General features: G+C 36.2%; 1 protein-coding gene across 9 annotated transcripts in view; it reads left to right on the top strand.

Moving 5' to 3' along the window:
• The window catches only part of LOC120430270 (diacylglycerol lipase-alpha), a 193,441-nt gene that overhangs the window by 96,980 nt on the left and 80,117 nt on the right, over positions 1–16,344 (top strand). For all 9 annotated transcript variants that reach the window (XM_039595514.2, XM_039595459.2, XM_039595683.2 and 6 more), the window contains one exon: positions 4,382–4,476. In XM_039595514.2, the coding sequence (XP_039451448.1) occupies positions 4,382–4,476 (95 nt within the window). The remainder of the gene's footprint in view (positions 1–4,381; positions 4,477–16,344) is intronic.

The raw sequence follows: 16,344 nt of genomic DNA, 5'->3' as shown, positions 1-16,344 counted from the left end.
AGTGCGTCTGCAATGAGACAGTTGGATAGCTCTGGCTGTAGAGGTCGGATCGATCTCATATTTTGGTCAATGTTAGAACACATTGAAAGAAAGAAAATGCAACAAAAGCTCATTAAAACATGCTGATGAAAAAAATACAAAAATCGTTGAAAGTTAAAAACCAAAAGTGTCTCATTGATGACTACCCTACCCTACATCAATTTTCAGGCTGTGTCAAGATAGCACGACAAGATTGAAACTTCTTTCATATAAAAAATGACAAAAATGCACGGAATGTTTTTCGGTTTTTATTGAATAACTAAGAATTGAAATCGAATTTTGGGGATTTGTGAAGGTCAAAAGGCTTAGGCATTGATAGCTGCACAAAATGACGTTCTTAACTCAATTTGGCCCAAAATACACGTTGGGCAAATTAGCACGACAGCGACGAGATCAGGAGATATAAATAAACCAGGGGTGCCCAACCTTTTGGCCCTGCGGGCCAGATCTGATTTTTTTTGAAGCAGTGGCGGGCCGGAACTAATATTTGATAAAAGTTGAAAAAGTAAACTCTTTTTTTTATGATTGGGTTCTTTCAAAGTAATGAATTAAAATAAGTAGTGTTGAAAATAAGATTCATGTATCTTGATCAATGCTTGAAAAGGGATCTATCACTGAATGGGACTGCTCGATATTCGATAGAACTTTCTGTCAGCGATCATTTCCCAAAACGATATTTGATCGCTGACACACAACGCCTATCATGACCGTCGTTGCTTGGCGACGGTCAGTGAACGTAAATACGAAGACGAAACGAACGAAAAATGCCTCAAGCTCAAGCAGCCGCCCGAACGAGACAACGTGCTCTTTCTCTTTCTCTCGTTTTTGTCTCTCTCTTCCTAATGTATACTGCGTGGTGACAGGAGTCATATGATTGCTATCATTGGAGAGATGATCGGAATCTGGGTAGAATGTCAAACGAATGCTCTCCAAGCGATTTTTCTCCTGGAGGGAAGTCAATGATTGTGTGAGTGACTTTGCGTAGCACTCATTCCTTTGTGTGTGAAACGAACGAAAGTAGAACGTAAAAATCAGGTTGTCGTGGTGAAGACGATTGGAGTGTTCTGTCAGCTATCACCAAAAAAGTCGAAATTTCGCAAGCCCTGATCTTGATTTTAAGAATGAAAAACAAAAATAACTTTCAAATATGTGTTTAATTGACTTATTTTATTTTTTGTTTGTTTCAGTTGTCGTTACAATTTTTAAAGTTTAATTTCCTCATCACTACAATAAAAAAATTTGCGATTTTTTTTCGGTATGAATAATTTGTTTTTTTAAGCATTTTTTCAAAAAAAAATATCACTGAAAAGTTGTTCTGGAAAAATACATTAGTATTTGCTGACTTATTTATGTAAAAAAATAGAAAAAGTCAAAGTAGTTATGTCACAGACATAACCGGAATGGCGTAGACTACGTAAAGTTTTGAGATGTGGACATAGAGTTTTCCATATCTTAATTTTGAAGAATTAGCTTGATACTTGAAATACATTAACGGAATAAGATCGTAAATGGGAGATGGACCCCCCAACAAGCCAGAACTTACACACTCCAGTCAACTCAATCGGACCGCAACTGCCATGTAACCTTCCTTTGAATGTGTTGGTAAATCTTTGACTAGAAAGCCTTATTTAAACAATGGAAACATCGAATGGAGGAGAGAAGAACGAAAAACGATTTTTTTCACGAACTGAATGAAAGTTTGGTAGCATGATGTGGGGGAGAGAGAGGGGTTGGGGGGGAGCAGCCTCAGAAAGCTGTGCAATCCGTCACCCCCGAAGACCAACACTAGTTCCTGAAAGGCATTTCACCGACTCATCACGGGTGGGACGAGAGACGGGGAGTGAGGCAACTCCGAAGAGTTGGGAAGTCTTCACCCCCTTCCTGATTGTTTCACAACCACGGCTTGACCCACGAGGGGCAACTGTTTGGCGAGACGGCAGCAGGCGCGTGCCTCATCTTGTTGCTGCCTCGTCCCGGGTGGGACGAGGGACGGGGAGTGAGGCAACTCCGAAGAGTTGGGAAATCCTCACCCCCTACCACGAAAGATCCAAACGGTCCGGCCATCGAGAGGCAACTGGCTGACGGTGACGACGAGAAGGCGATGCGCGCTTCTTTTGCAGTTCTGGTCCCTCTCTCTCCTGCTGCTGCTGCTCTGGTCTCTCTCCTGCTGCTGCTGCTCTGGGCTGAGCTTTCCTGCTGCTGCCGGTCCGACGTCTGAGACGTGAATGATTTGCTGAAAACTGGCGCACTTTCTTTTATATGTTTTCGGCTCGCTACTTCCCCTCCTTTTTCGCGACCGACACTCGGTCGCGTTGCTCGGATGATTTTCCCCTTAAAATAGGTACTTGACATTCCCGTCCGTGAGTGGGAAGCGCTCATTTTGCTTGCAAAATCTCTGCATTTTGAAAACATTTTAAAACATTCAATTGTTTCAATAGTTAAACTATTTTGCCGACAATGAAAGTTTTATAGCAAATTGCTGAATAATTTTCGAATCGAATGGAACCAAAATCGTGCCGATTCGATTTGAGGGAAGGAAGATATAAGCGATTGACGGATGACGCAATATTCCAGGGCCTTCGGCCCGGGTTTTTTGGAATGGCTCCCCAGTACCTTCGACAAAGACGTAAGTCTACGTCAAAAAAAAACTTCGATTTTAAGTAAACACAGTTAGAACTGAAAGCAATTGAAATTTAATGTCTTTTTGTACATTTTTAACATCCAAGTGTTTTCGTAAATTTCACAATCTTACGAAATGGATAATTTTGTTTTCTAGAATCATTTTTCAGTTTAAAAATATCAATAAAGAAATTATAAGATTTATATTAAAACTTGAAAAATGTTTTTATAATATATTAAAATTTGATCTGAAGCTTATTTTTTTATGCAGACAATGAATTTATTTATTTAATATGTTATGAGCAGCCGGCCCTTAAGGTCATAGAACTTTTTTGAAAAGCCGTCGTGGGCTGGATGAAATGGCTTCATGGGTCGGATCCGGCCCGCGGGCCGTACGTTGGGCAGGCCTGAAAAAAACTATTGAAAATATTGAAAACATATATTTTTAGAATTACGGCTAAATCCCTTTTTCTCCCGACATCTATCATCCCGGGCAGACGGTAATAACAAAATTCATGCCATTTCAATAACAAATACTGTTAAAATAACTAAAAGTGTTATGGAATCTTCTTGAAAAATCCATTTTTGCATAAGGGTTTAATAACAGTTAAGGTCTGATATTGGTTGAAAGCAAAACACCTTTGGAAAAACGTTTTTTGTTATGGACGAATACCTCCAAATGTTATTGGGATGATCGGATTAGTTGTTAAAATAACAAAAAATAAAAACAAAGATTTGTTCGAAGAATAACCTAAAGTGTTATTAGTCTGTTAATACAATAACAATCCAATAATAAAAAAAAATCATAACGACGAATAACAAATCTTGTTATATATAACATAAAATGTTATTGGCCTAGTATTTTCAAATATCAAAAAATGTTATTTCCAAGTTATTTTCGTCTGCTCGGGATGTCATCTATTGCAGCAAGTGCTGCTACTTCAGCTTGAAAAAATGATTATATTACGGGGTTTAATTGACAACAAAACATACTTTTTGAGAACCGGTCGATGCAACAGAACAAACACATAAAACAAAGAATACATGAATTCCAATCACTTCAAATAAAAATACATAAACAAATCTGATGCAATGAATGAATGAATGAATGCAGTTGACAGGAGTGTTAACTCAATAAACAAACAAATCAATGCGATTGGTGAGCAGCACAATCCACAAAAATAAATCGGAAAAAATTAAATAAGTCCGATGCAAATATTTTGAAGAGTTTCAATCTCTGGCCGAAAAAAAAGTTTTTTGTTCCCTGATTTTATGAGCTAATATTGACGGCCAAAATACAAAAGAGCATTTTCATGCCGTGTTTGCAAACCTAAAATCCCCATCAATCTTTGGCACGCTTTTTCCACCTCGTATTACGGCTATAATGAAGAGCAATTTTCTTCGGACCAACCATCATAAACCAGCAACTATGTTTACGGCCAAAAAGTGGTGGAAAAAGTGGAAAAACAACAAAAAATCCATTTAACAAAGCGAACAGAAACAAAAGATTTTTCCGCTGAGATTTTCTTCCCACCACAATCAAGGAAAAGCGCGCGCACATTCTCACAAAAAAACTGAGGCAATTTTAATGCGCTTAAGAGGATTCCGTCAAAATTAATGTTTTTATACACAACAAATGGTTCGGCTCATTTGTTTCTGTGCCGTTTTGATCGCCGTTTTTTAAACTGTTATTTTTTTTTCTCTTATCTTTACCCTTTTCCAGATGCCCGGCATTGTGGTTTTCCGTCGGCGGTGGTCCGTCGGTTCCGACGACCTGGTCGTTCCCGGACTGTTCCTCTTCATCATCCACTTGATATGGTGAGTATTTGTTGTTTTTATTTTTCGGGTTTTTTTGCGGATGAGTTTACACAGATCACCGAATAAGTTGAGTTTCATTTTATTTCAAAACAGTTGTAGTGACAATTTTGACTCCTTTTCCAGTTAGACAAAGCTATTCATCTTGAAAGGTTCACTTAAAGAACTCTTCAAGAGTTTTATTTCCACCTTAAAAATAACAGTAAATCCCCTCAAATCGCTCCCATTTCCAACCTAGGACTATAAAAACAAACTTCCCACTTTTAGAAGGAAGAGGGAATAGCTTCAAGAACTAGAACCGTAATGTAGGTTAAGGAGGACCGCCATTGACGAGCTGACTGATGGATGGCTTGACCTGCCGAGTACCTGCTGAGTTTTGATGGGAAAGTTTTGGGAAAACGGGCCCATAAAACGCACCTGGTCGGATGGTGTTATTACCCGGTTCGAGCCGTCAGAACGGGTGAATTATTGAACGGCTCAAATTTACTGACGAGACAGGTGATTTAGGGGGTGGCATTTTGGAGCTTGAGCGTAGGCAGGAGTAGGTTAGGGATAAACATTGTAATTTGCTGCTAAATTTACTTCAAATTATTCATTTCTAGTGAGTATTTCTAGGAGTAACGTCAGTCACAGTTTCAATCCAATTCCAGACGAAATTTCAGTCGTAATTTCAAATCAGCTTAAGTTTTAATTCAGTTTCAGTTCAGTTTCAGTTCAGTTTCAGTTCAGTTTCAGTTCAGTTTCAGTTCAGTTTCAGTTCAGTTTCAGTTCAGTTTCAGTTCAGTTTCAGTTCAGTTTCAGTTCAGTTTCAGTTCAGTTTCAGTTCAGTTTCAGTTCAGTTTCAGTTCAGTTTCAGTTCAGTTTCAGTTCAGTTTCAGTTCAGTTTCAGTTCAGTTTCAGTTCAGTTTCAGTTCAGTTTCAGTTCAGTTTCAGTTCAGTTTCAGTTCAGTTTCAGTTCAGTTTCAGTTCAGTTTCAGTTCAGTTTCAGTTCAGTTTCATTTCACAAACTATCCGTTCTCAAAATGTTTATCCACCGGAAAAGTTGTGACCGTACCGAACATGTGTTCATTTTCCCAAAACAATTTCCATTCACCAGGCACACTTCCGCAAAGTTGTCTGTCCTGTTCCCTCCGGAAAATATAATTTCATGACATCAAAAGTGAGCAACAACACCAGCGCACTTGTCGTGTATGTGCAAAATTGCTGCAGTTGTACACGGTAAAACAATTGTCTTTTGTATTCTGATTTCAATGGGACCATCCATAAACCACGTGGACACTTTAGGGGGGGGGGGGTATGGCGAGGGGGGTTCGGGATTCCCAAAAAAGTGTCCACGTGGTTTATGGATGGTCCCAATACAAAACTTTGGTGGTTCAGTTTGACAGTGTACTCTCGAGCAAACTGAACAATTCGTAGCACAATGGATCGAAAGGAAAGTTGCTTGTCCTTAATAGTGTGCACACTTACACACACACACATACACCCACACATTTCAGCCGAATCGCATGTAAGCAAGTACTTGTCAATGTGTACAGCATGTATACAAATTTGGTCCCCTTTTCGCCTCTCCACTCGGGATGGCGAAGAATGTCTATGGTGCTTGTTGACATTTAGCGTGGTGCTATTGACATATATTTCATGGCCAAACACTGACATATAAAGTAAGGAGGCAGTTGGCAGACAAATTCGTACACAATAAAAAAAATTAAGAAAAAAATAAAAAAAAGTTTATCAGTTAGCATCTGACCCTCGAAGAGAACGCACGATTCCTTTTATTCCATCCGTTTGTGAAAACTAATTTTCAATGGCACACTCTTCACCGGAGCCCAATGTAAGCTAGCATGTAGGTGTACGTCCAAGGATATCCGAGAAGCACCCCGGGTGTCTTTTCACGTCCCATGCGACAACCGGATGGACTGTAAACTTATTGGCGAAGACACATGTGTCATGATTGTGCAAAACGGTTTCCCGGACTTCAACCCTACAGTGCACCGGCAGCGGACGTCCCTGTTTCGTGTCTCTGGCTTTGAACGACGGTGTGTTGCAATAAGGGAAGACGTGTGTGTTTGTCACCTTGTTTTGAAATTGGGTTTTCAGCTCATACAATTACTCAAAAAGGGTTGGCAGCAGCCTGTTGCTGGAGTTTGGTTAGAACTTGAGCACTTTGTTTTCTGAAACGCATGATGAGTGATTTGTGAAATATTAAAGTAAAAATCCGGCATCTATCAGAGCCGTATTGTTAAACCTACAATTTTACATCTCACAAATTTAATAGCACACGTCAGGCCAGGGTTACTAGGTTGCCAAATAAATCTGGGAATGTCAGATTTTCCAAGTGTCTGCCAGATTAAAGAATAATCATTATCTGTGCCAGATTTGCCCGATTTTTCATATCCGGCCAATTCCGAACAACTTTTTAATTAAAATTAAAATATAAAAAATGATATATATTTATTTATAAAAAAAAAGTAAATTCGAACTTGTTGAGGCTGACAATCAATTAAACCATATGAATTCTACAAAGTTTTCAACTATTTCATATCCCTATTCATTAGAGCGTCCAATTTCCCGTCCCGGGAAAAAAAATCCCGGGAATTCCCGGGATTTCCCGAAAAAAAATATTTCCCGAAATTCAAGCGAAAGTATACATTTTCTTAAATTTAATAATATTAATTTTTGAAGCAACTGGGAATAGATCTTGTTTAATGAGTATTAAATTATTACAATTAGGTAAGCTTTTAACAGATTGATGTTATTTCATCAAAACAGTATTAACTCCTTACCTCCAAATTAAAATTGTTTTTTTTTACGTTTTTGCACGCAGAAAAATAAGGCATATTTGAATCAACAAAACGTTTTGTTGATTTGAAAATCAGGATTTTTGTTGAATCAACGCTAAATGTCAAAGTAACTTTTTCAAAACAACAAAAGATTTTTGTGGAATTGAGAAAATCAAGGTTTGTTTCAACACAAAATCGGCGTTGATTATATTCAACAAAAATTTTGTTGAATCAAACCTCGTACAGGCTGATTCTACAAAACATTTTTCTGCGTGTGTTTACCATGATCAAATGAGATGAAAATCAAATTTGTGCAAAAAGAATTGATTCAATTGGTTGAATACCTAGTACTAAAGAAATTACAATTTGAAGTAAAAGAATTATGGCGCACCGGTGCAACTACAGGTGTTAGAGGGTTAAATGTGAAAAAATAGAAGACTTTTTGTGGAATGATGTTAATTTATCGTAAAATGTAAATCATGTTGCATAATAATACAAAAAAAAATCATTGAAAAAATCCTTTTTATTGTTTGTTCTCAAAAAATGCAAAATTATATTCAAAGCTTGCTTCAAATATTTGAAAACATTGGGTTGTTTGCTGTTAATTGATCTTCACACTTATTTAACGTGAAGACTTCCATCATTGCCATGATTTTTCATTCAAAGATATAAATTTTACGTCGCTGTCAATATTTTGACAAAATTTCTTCTACAAGTTGTTCAGAATAGTACCCTACATGTGTTGATACTTTTTGGTAACGATAATCCCATTCCTTGTAAAATTATGGAAATCGTCATTAATCAATGATTGCCAACTAGGACGACAATGATTGTACCACAAAATTATATAACTTTTGAAACACATTTGATTTAGACCAAAAATTCCTTCGGTGGCTTCAAGAAGGCAATAACCGGCACATGCTGATTCATTTTGGTGCAGAAATTCGTTAAATTGAACTCAATACAGAGCATTTTCGAATGATGATTAATTTTCTTCGAAAATGATCAACGGCTTCACCTTAAACCATTAATGTTGATGTCATAAACAATTTTGTTGCATAATATTAATTAAAACCACGATCAAAACAATTTTCAATAAATTTAAAATTTCCCAGGAATTCCCGGGATTTCCCGGGAAATTGGCTGAAAATTTCCCGTTTCCCGGGAAATTTGTAACCCCGGGAAATTGGACGCTCTACTATTCATAATAATTATTATTGTAAAATTTCGTCTGCCAGTTTTTTCCCAAATTTTGTTCGGTTTCTGGCAAGATTTTTTCAATTCTGACCTGGCAACCCTGGGTCAGGCTGACATTTGGCGAAGAAGGGTCAATCCCCACCGAACGAAAAAAAACCACAAGAATTGTAAGTTCAACAATATAACTCTGAGTATTATTGGTAAACTTACAATTTTGGTGGATTTTTTGAAACATTTCATCGCAATTTTATTCGCCAAACGTCAGCCTGACATGTGCCATTAAATTTGTGCGATGAAATGTTTCTAGAAAATCCACCAAAATTGTATATTCAACAATACAACTCAGAATACTATTGTCAATTTGATTTGGTTAACCGTGAACTGTCAAAAATCCACCAAAGGATCTACCGGTGGATACTTTTCTACCACAGGTTTTTATTGTGTGATCAATGTGGTAGATGCTTTGGTGGATTTTTGACAGTTCGAATTATTTCAAGAAAATCCACCGCGGTTAACCGTAATCAAATTAACAATAGTACTCGGGTCACTTCACGTTTTCCCATCTTAAACTTGTGGTGAAATGATGCTCCGTTAATTTTGACAGCTTATACTCGTTCGAAATCTTTCCAAAGACAGTTGAATCGGGTAATAATTTAGGCCGTATTGTTGAATTGATGATTTGGTTAAATTATTTTCAACGTTTAATCGTTGAGGTTTCACATGGCTGTCCGAGAAAATTTTGGACGAAATTTAACCTGGCATGGTCCGCTAAATTTGGGAGATGAAAGCCATATTGTTAAACTTACAATTTTTGTATTTTTTTTTATGTTTCATCGGCAAGTTTTCGAATTCGAAAACTACTTTGCCACTGTTGTGACATTACTTATTTAGTAACATTTGAAAAGGGCGCATAAGCATTTTAGAAGCTTTGACTGTTTGGCAAAATCGCCGGTAATAGATAACAATTTTACAAAAAAGTTACCTGAAGCCTGAGAATTTACGAAATAGTTCCAGCTTGTCCCGCCCGTGTGGATCAATCGGACCGCGCACTAGACTCACAATCCGGAGGTCGCTGGTTCGAATCCCGTGGCGGGCGCTCTAAAATTCTTTGTGTAAATATGGGTATTCGGCGCCGTCGCTCCGTGCCATACTTTCATACACTTAGGAGCCCAGGGCGGCGAAGTCCTTGTAGATAAAAAGGAAGACACTAGTGGTTGGTACTAGCAATGGTGGCCGACAGCTATAAAGTCAACTTCGTTTTTCGTTTCCAGCTGTCAAAATGCTGATGCGCCCTTTTCAAATGTTGCTCCAGACTTCATGCCTTCAAAATGATTGGTATTTAAAATTTGACTGATGAAAAGATTCATAAAAATCCACCAAAATTTTTCCAAAAAGGTAATTTTAAAATTGCAATAATTTGAAAATTTTGAAATCAAGACTTATTGATTATATTGCCCATTTGAATTGTATTGATTTGTTTGCCCTTTTGAATTGTATATCTTGATTCAAAAATAATAAAAATAATTTCGAAGATAATAGAAAACTTTGCAAATGTTATATTTTTTAATCTGTTTAAATTGGACCATCAGTTGCTACAATTGGTGCCGTAAACCGGGGTGACTTTGATTAGTTTGAGATTTTTCCGCAAAATGAAGAGTACAAATATAATTTATGCGAAATGGCATGGAATCATACTGACCGTGGCAGAGAAGTGTTTAAAGTACTCCAAGAAGAAGTTTTCATATAAATTTTGAAAAGTTTAAGTAGTAAGTTAACTATAATAAAGAAAATATTGATGAATAGCATTATTTTAATATTCTCAAAGTGTCGTGATTTTCTAAATGATTCGAAATGATTCTATGGACTACTTTCTACTAGTAGAAGAAAAAATTATCTCGTAAATAAAAAAAATACGAGTTTATGAGACAAAATTCGAAAAAAAAAATCATCAAATTTATAGGCAGTAAATTTCATATAAAATGTGTAATTTGTTTATTCGTGTTAAGAATTCAGTTTAAATACAGCATGAATTGATTACTATTTAAACAAAATTAGTTTGAAAAATATTAAGCCAATTTCGGACTGTTAAAAATTTTCCCTAAAATTTATATGTATTTTGATAAAAAAAACATATAAAATTAGCTATTTTTTTTACCTAATAGAAAAAATGCATATTTTTTGTTGAAATCAAACGCTAAGTGGTCATATCTCGAAAACGGTGCACCTTAACAAAATTGTAAGTACTTTTCGATTGCAAATTCGATTTTACAAAAGACTTTTCTAATGTAAATGAGAATCGAGTGTTGAGTGACGTATTTTAATTTCTTTATTAAGAATTAATATAATTAACCTGTGGTTCCTCCATTTTTGTAATCAATTTTTCTACTCGTTCTGACACAATATCCAGCCCTGAGATTTAATCCTGACCAAGAACCGGAAGCAATCACAGATAACTAATTTGCACTTGTGAATAGCTCAGCTCAGGAAAGAAATTCCAACGTGGCGAAGCTATAGATACACAAAGGCATTCCCTCGCAAGACAAAGTCCTTCTGGCTGACTATCAAAAGCGGATGATTGGAGAAGTCAGCCCACGTGAGTTACGGAATTCACCCACGTGCTCGGAAGTGGCCTGCGGTAGGGTGCTGTTGATGGTTATAATGATGCTTCCGGAGGAAGAAGACGAAGACGAAGAAAGGAAATGGATCGGAACACACGGTACGGAACCGGCAGACTACAGAGTCAATTGATTACTCAATTAATTCCGATTGACGAAGTCGATGGCCGTCAAGTAGGAGAAGGAGTGGGTAGGAAATAAGCTGCTTATCGAGAGGAATACCGGGGAATGGTCGTGCAACAGATGTAAATTTTGCTGGGGGACCGGAGTCCTTTGAAGTGAACGGAAGTAGGTGATTAGGAGCGTCCAATCAATGGGGCTCTTCGGGGACATGAAAGGTCGAGTGTCTCTTCGAGGAATATTGATGAGATTCTCATTTGGCTAAAGACCTAAATTGATGGATTCATAATTTATTGAAAATGTTTCAGTCTATTTTTGTTCATTGAACAGTTTTGAATGTAAATAGGCAAAAACATTTTTTTTCCAACTGAGAATCGCCAAATTGGGGCCAAATTGGCGATTCTCAGTTGGAAAAAAATGTTTTTGCCTATTTACATTCAAAACTGTTCAATGAACAAAAATAGACTGAAACATTTTCAATAAATTATGAATCCATCAATGAAGGTCATTAGCCAAAAGAGAAGCTCATCAATATTCCTCGAAGAGACACTCGACCTTTCATGTCCCCGAAGAGCCCCATTGATTGGACGCTCCTAATCACCTACTTCCGTTCACTTCAAAGGACTCCGGTCCCCCAGCAAAATTTACATCTGTTTTTGTTTGAAACATTTCAAAAATAAGAACGAAAAAGTTGCAAAACATTAAGTCTATTCCCGTACTGCAGAATTCTGCAGTTCTGCACGAAATCGGCAGCAGAGCGTTCCCGTACTTTTCTGCAACAAAAGTAACTTTTCTTTCAGGCAGAAATTCTGCAATGAGAGAGACAAAAGTTGCAGCAAAACCGTTCCCGTACTTTTCTGCAAGCTCTCTCTTCTCTTTCGTGTTGAAAAGTAACTGCAAGTTGGTGTGAGTACACGCTTACATAAAATTTGCATGTTGGGTTAAATCAAGCATTTTATTATTATGTAGGTGCTAGTGTAGGTGTAATAAATTTGATGTTTTATTATTACTGAATTTAAGCAGTATTTTTGAAAGGACGTTTGTATATTTGGAATTGATGGATTTTGGGGTATTTTTTTAATGTCTGGTTTTATTGAGAACTATATTTAATGTTAACGATTTCAGGCTTAGTTCATTAATGTAATGATATAGCGAATTTATTATTTTTAGAGTTAATAAAGTTTATAAGTAAATCTAGTATTACAGCACGGCTAATAACCCAACAAACAATTTGTATCATAAAAACAATTGTTTTTAAATTGTTTTTAAAAACTTTTATAAGACACATTTCTTTTGAGTTGAATAAATTTCAAAAAAATATTTGTTTAAGAATTGATTTTTGATCTTAAATTGCTTTTGAATAGACTAAATATGTGTGTTAAAATAATAGGTAAATGTAATTGACAAATTATAAATTGTACCTGTGACGGTGCTACCAATTTGTATTCTTATATGAACCAAAATATTAAATGTATTTTGTTGAACTTTTAATGAAGGAATCATAAAAAAGGTATTAGACTGTACCAAACAAATAATAAATATAATTGATTATATGATTGATGACCATATTTTTTTTTTGCTGAAACATAAGTTACGTTGTTTACACATCATATTTTATACTATTAAAAATTGATACCTATAAATTTTATTAAATTATAATAATATTATTTTATTAAATTATAATAATAATACGGTATACTTAAATTCTTAAATTCCTAAATCCCTACATTCCTAAATTCCAAAATTCCTAAATAGAAATACACTTATTTTGGAGTCATATTTTAGGTTTGAAATGCATATTTAGAGGATTTAGAGATTAGAAATTTCGCAGAGGTCTTCCCGGTCTTCGGGTAATAGCAAGCTTCCCATGCGCCAGTGCCAACGCACACCGCGGGTTTGGTTTTCTAGCTTCGGTACGTGCCTGAACCCATTTATGTATTGGTATCTTGGTACATCGTACCAGCGCACCACGACACTCTCGGCTCGCCCCATCGGTTTTGTGTCTGGCACTCACCCATGGCATGAATCCAGCGTGCCGTGGTACGTGTCGTGGTATTGAACCCGTTTTGTACCACCAGCGCGTACCACGACACGTACCTCGGCTCGTAACGAGTGAAGCACCTTGGCTCATATACCGAGTTCATGCCATGGGTGAGTGCCAGACACAAAACCGACGCGGCAAACCGAGAGTGTCGTGGTGCGCTGGTACGATGAACCAAAATACCCTCGGTTCGTGTGAGTCGGGTACGGGTGTAAACCGAACAAAGCAGGCGCAAAGCAAACCCGAGGTGCAAGCGAACCGCGTGTACCGCACGGTGCAGGGAAGCTTGGGTAATAGAGTACAAACTATCTATTTTTTATAATTCGGTTTTTGATTTTTTAATTTACAAAATTTTTAAATTTAACTTTTTTTTCAAATTATATATTTTTTTTAATTTTTAACTGTAGAATTAGAATTTGTGATGTTCTATTAAATATTCAAAATTTAGATTTTTTTATTTCGAATTCAAAATACCTCAAGTCTGAACTTTTATATTTCATCCTTATTTTTCTTTATTTTGATTTTTTGAAATTAAGCTTTTTTTAATTATTTACATTTTGAATTACTTAATTTTTTTAAGCTTTCAATATGTGATTTATTTTTTTCTAAGATAAATATTTGCATTTTAAATTTCTTAAATAGCTGATTTATTTTTTTTAAGCTTCTCAATTTAAAAAAAAAATGTTTTTTTTATATTTTTATTTATGATTTTCTTAATTTCCGGGTTTCTAAATTTATGTGTTCCATATTTTTGAGTTTGTGATTCATTTACTTTCTAATATTTTTCAACTTTGCTGCGTCACTGTTGTTCTTCCATGTGACATCCATAATTTATTTATGTTATCCTGAATAAAAAATCCTTCAAATAGTCTGCTATCAAAACATGTATTTATGATCCCTTCTATATTAAACCTTTGTTTGTCATTTTTTTGAATTTTATTTGTTAAACGCAGGTACGTACCTGCAACTCTCATTTCTATTTTTTACCTTATGTAAAAGTTTTGAAATGTTTCTAATGAATAATTTCTACCTAAGCATAAGCATCTTTTAAATGAAATGTTGAGTTGCATAAAAAAATAAGTCCCCGTTCTAGAGGTAAACTTCTTTCAATTATAATTTTTGTCAATCCCTTTTTTTTTTAATAATTTAAAAAAAACTTTAATACCCAATTTAAGTAAATCCACTCAACTGTGTACAATATTGCAGAAAAAGTACTGGAACGCGCTACCCAGGCAAAAGTTTTGCGGCTTCTCTCCTTGCAGAACTTCTGCAAAAGAGAGAGATGAAGAGAGCGAACTGAAAAGTACGGGAACGTACTGCAAAAAAGTGACTTATGCTGGCTGCAGAATTTTGCAGAAGTTGCAGAAATTCTGCAATTCTGCAGGTACGGGAATAGACCTATTGACATCTTTATTAAAAGAATAAACGTAGCATGCCGTGGAGCGTTCGCGTGTCCAACGTCATGTTAACACTTCATTCCGTCAGTGGAACCGCCACCAACATCGTCATCCGTCCTAGTAATCGTGACAACGGCGATGGTTGCTTATAAGCTTTCTCCTTGCTGAAAGAAGAGGCCTGCTCGGATCGAGAGAAAAAAAGCCCCTGTAAAAATGTCAGAGATTAACAAGGATGAAGCAGGAAATGTTATTAAATTTAATAAAACAGTATTCAGGGCGCGTACACACAAACACAAACATCTATACAGGGTGCCCACCCCCTCACTAACACATGCACAAGAAGCTTTCCTGGAACCTCCGTAGCTTGCTTGATTCGTTTCCGCTCAGTTTGTTAAGTATGAAAATGAAAACATCCCCTGCCCGATGCCATTTCCGTTTTCTTTTGCTCTTGCTGGCAGAGACGGGAACGGGGATTTGCCAGCGTTGGACAGGGCACCCCGCGGGATCTACATCATCTGTGGGGCAGGGTGTAACCTACAGGATATTATAGTTGTTTATGTTTTCTTTGCTTTCAGAGATAAATAGTCAACTTTGACATGAGTTGCATTGTTAATTTGATTTGGTTAACCGCAGTGGAATTTCTTGAACAAGAAAATACTTTTTAGGTTTATGTGGGTTTCACATAAATTGAATATTCATTCCACTTGAAATTCAAATTCCTTTCAATTGGGTACTAAAGCCCTATGTCAATTTTTATGTACAACGGTAAAAAACACGATTAAAAACCATTTCTGATCACTTTTTTTCATTTTAATGCAAAAAAAAAATTGACAAGACAACATTTTTTCGATGGATCAACTATCTGTCAAGTAGGAGCTTTTCTGTTAAGAAGGACCGCGAGGTTAATTTTTCAAAATTGATTTAAAAATCCATTTTAAACTCTTTGTGGTCGTACAAAGGGTCATTGTACTCAGAAAAAAAAGCTTTATCGCTGTAAACAATAATATAATAAGCAATAATATAATAAGCAGTTATTATATTTGATTTTTTTTATTTTAAATTAAACGACGAAATGAATTACTCAAAATGACCTCCGCTAAAAATATTGGACTTCTAGATTGCGTATCCTCGTGTTCCTAGGTATACCGGAATTTGATCCGGGGATTCAAACTTGTGACGGTTCAGGGAATCTTTATCTAGAACATGTTTCTCTTGAAAACATGTTTGACTTGAAGTTCTTCTGACGCAGCCTCGGCAACAAATGTCCATGCTAACAGTATAGGTTATGATTATTTTCGAACTTCTCTTCCCTGATGGGTCAGGCAGGAAACTTGGCCTGCGGAGTAAAATAAAATAATAAACAAACAGCACCACCACTAATTTGAAAATGTAATCTTAATTTATTGATCACGCTTTTGTTATTAATTAACGCAAAAAAAAATCTAGAGAACAGATTTTAACTTGTTCTCGTGGCAAAGAGAGAGAAAAGATGGCGGAAATAAAGCATTCCCATGAATTTTATTGCTAATGGAAATAACCTTGAGTTTCATGTGTCAAACATTCTAAATTCAAGTGTTTAGCTCTTAATTTGGCCGCATGTGCAAAGAAGATCATTTTCGAAACATTGCCACTTAAGCATAATGTGGCATGGACACTTGAATGGAAAGTGCCTATTTTTTGCAGTGTCCTTCTCCGGCTTCGATTCCATAGAGATTGACACT

Source organism: Culex pipiens, chromosome 1 (genome assembly GCF_016801865.2).
Source record: "Culex pipiens pallens isolate TS chromosome 1, TS_CPP_V2, whole genome shotgun sequence".
Lineage (NCBI taxonomy): Eukaryota > Metazoa > Arthropoda > Insecta > Diptera > Culicidae > Culex > Culex pipiens.
The sequence above is the reverse complement of the archived record's forward strand: the minus strand, read 5'-3'. Positions and strand labels throughout refer to the sequence as shown.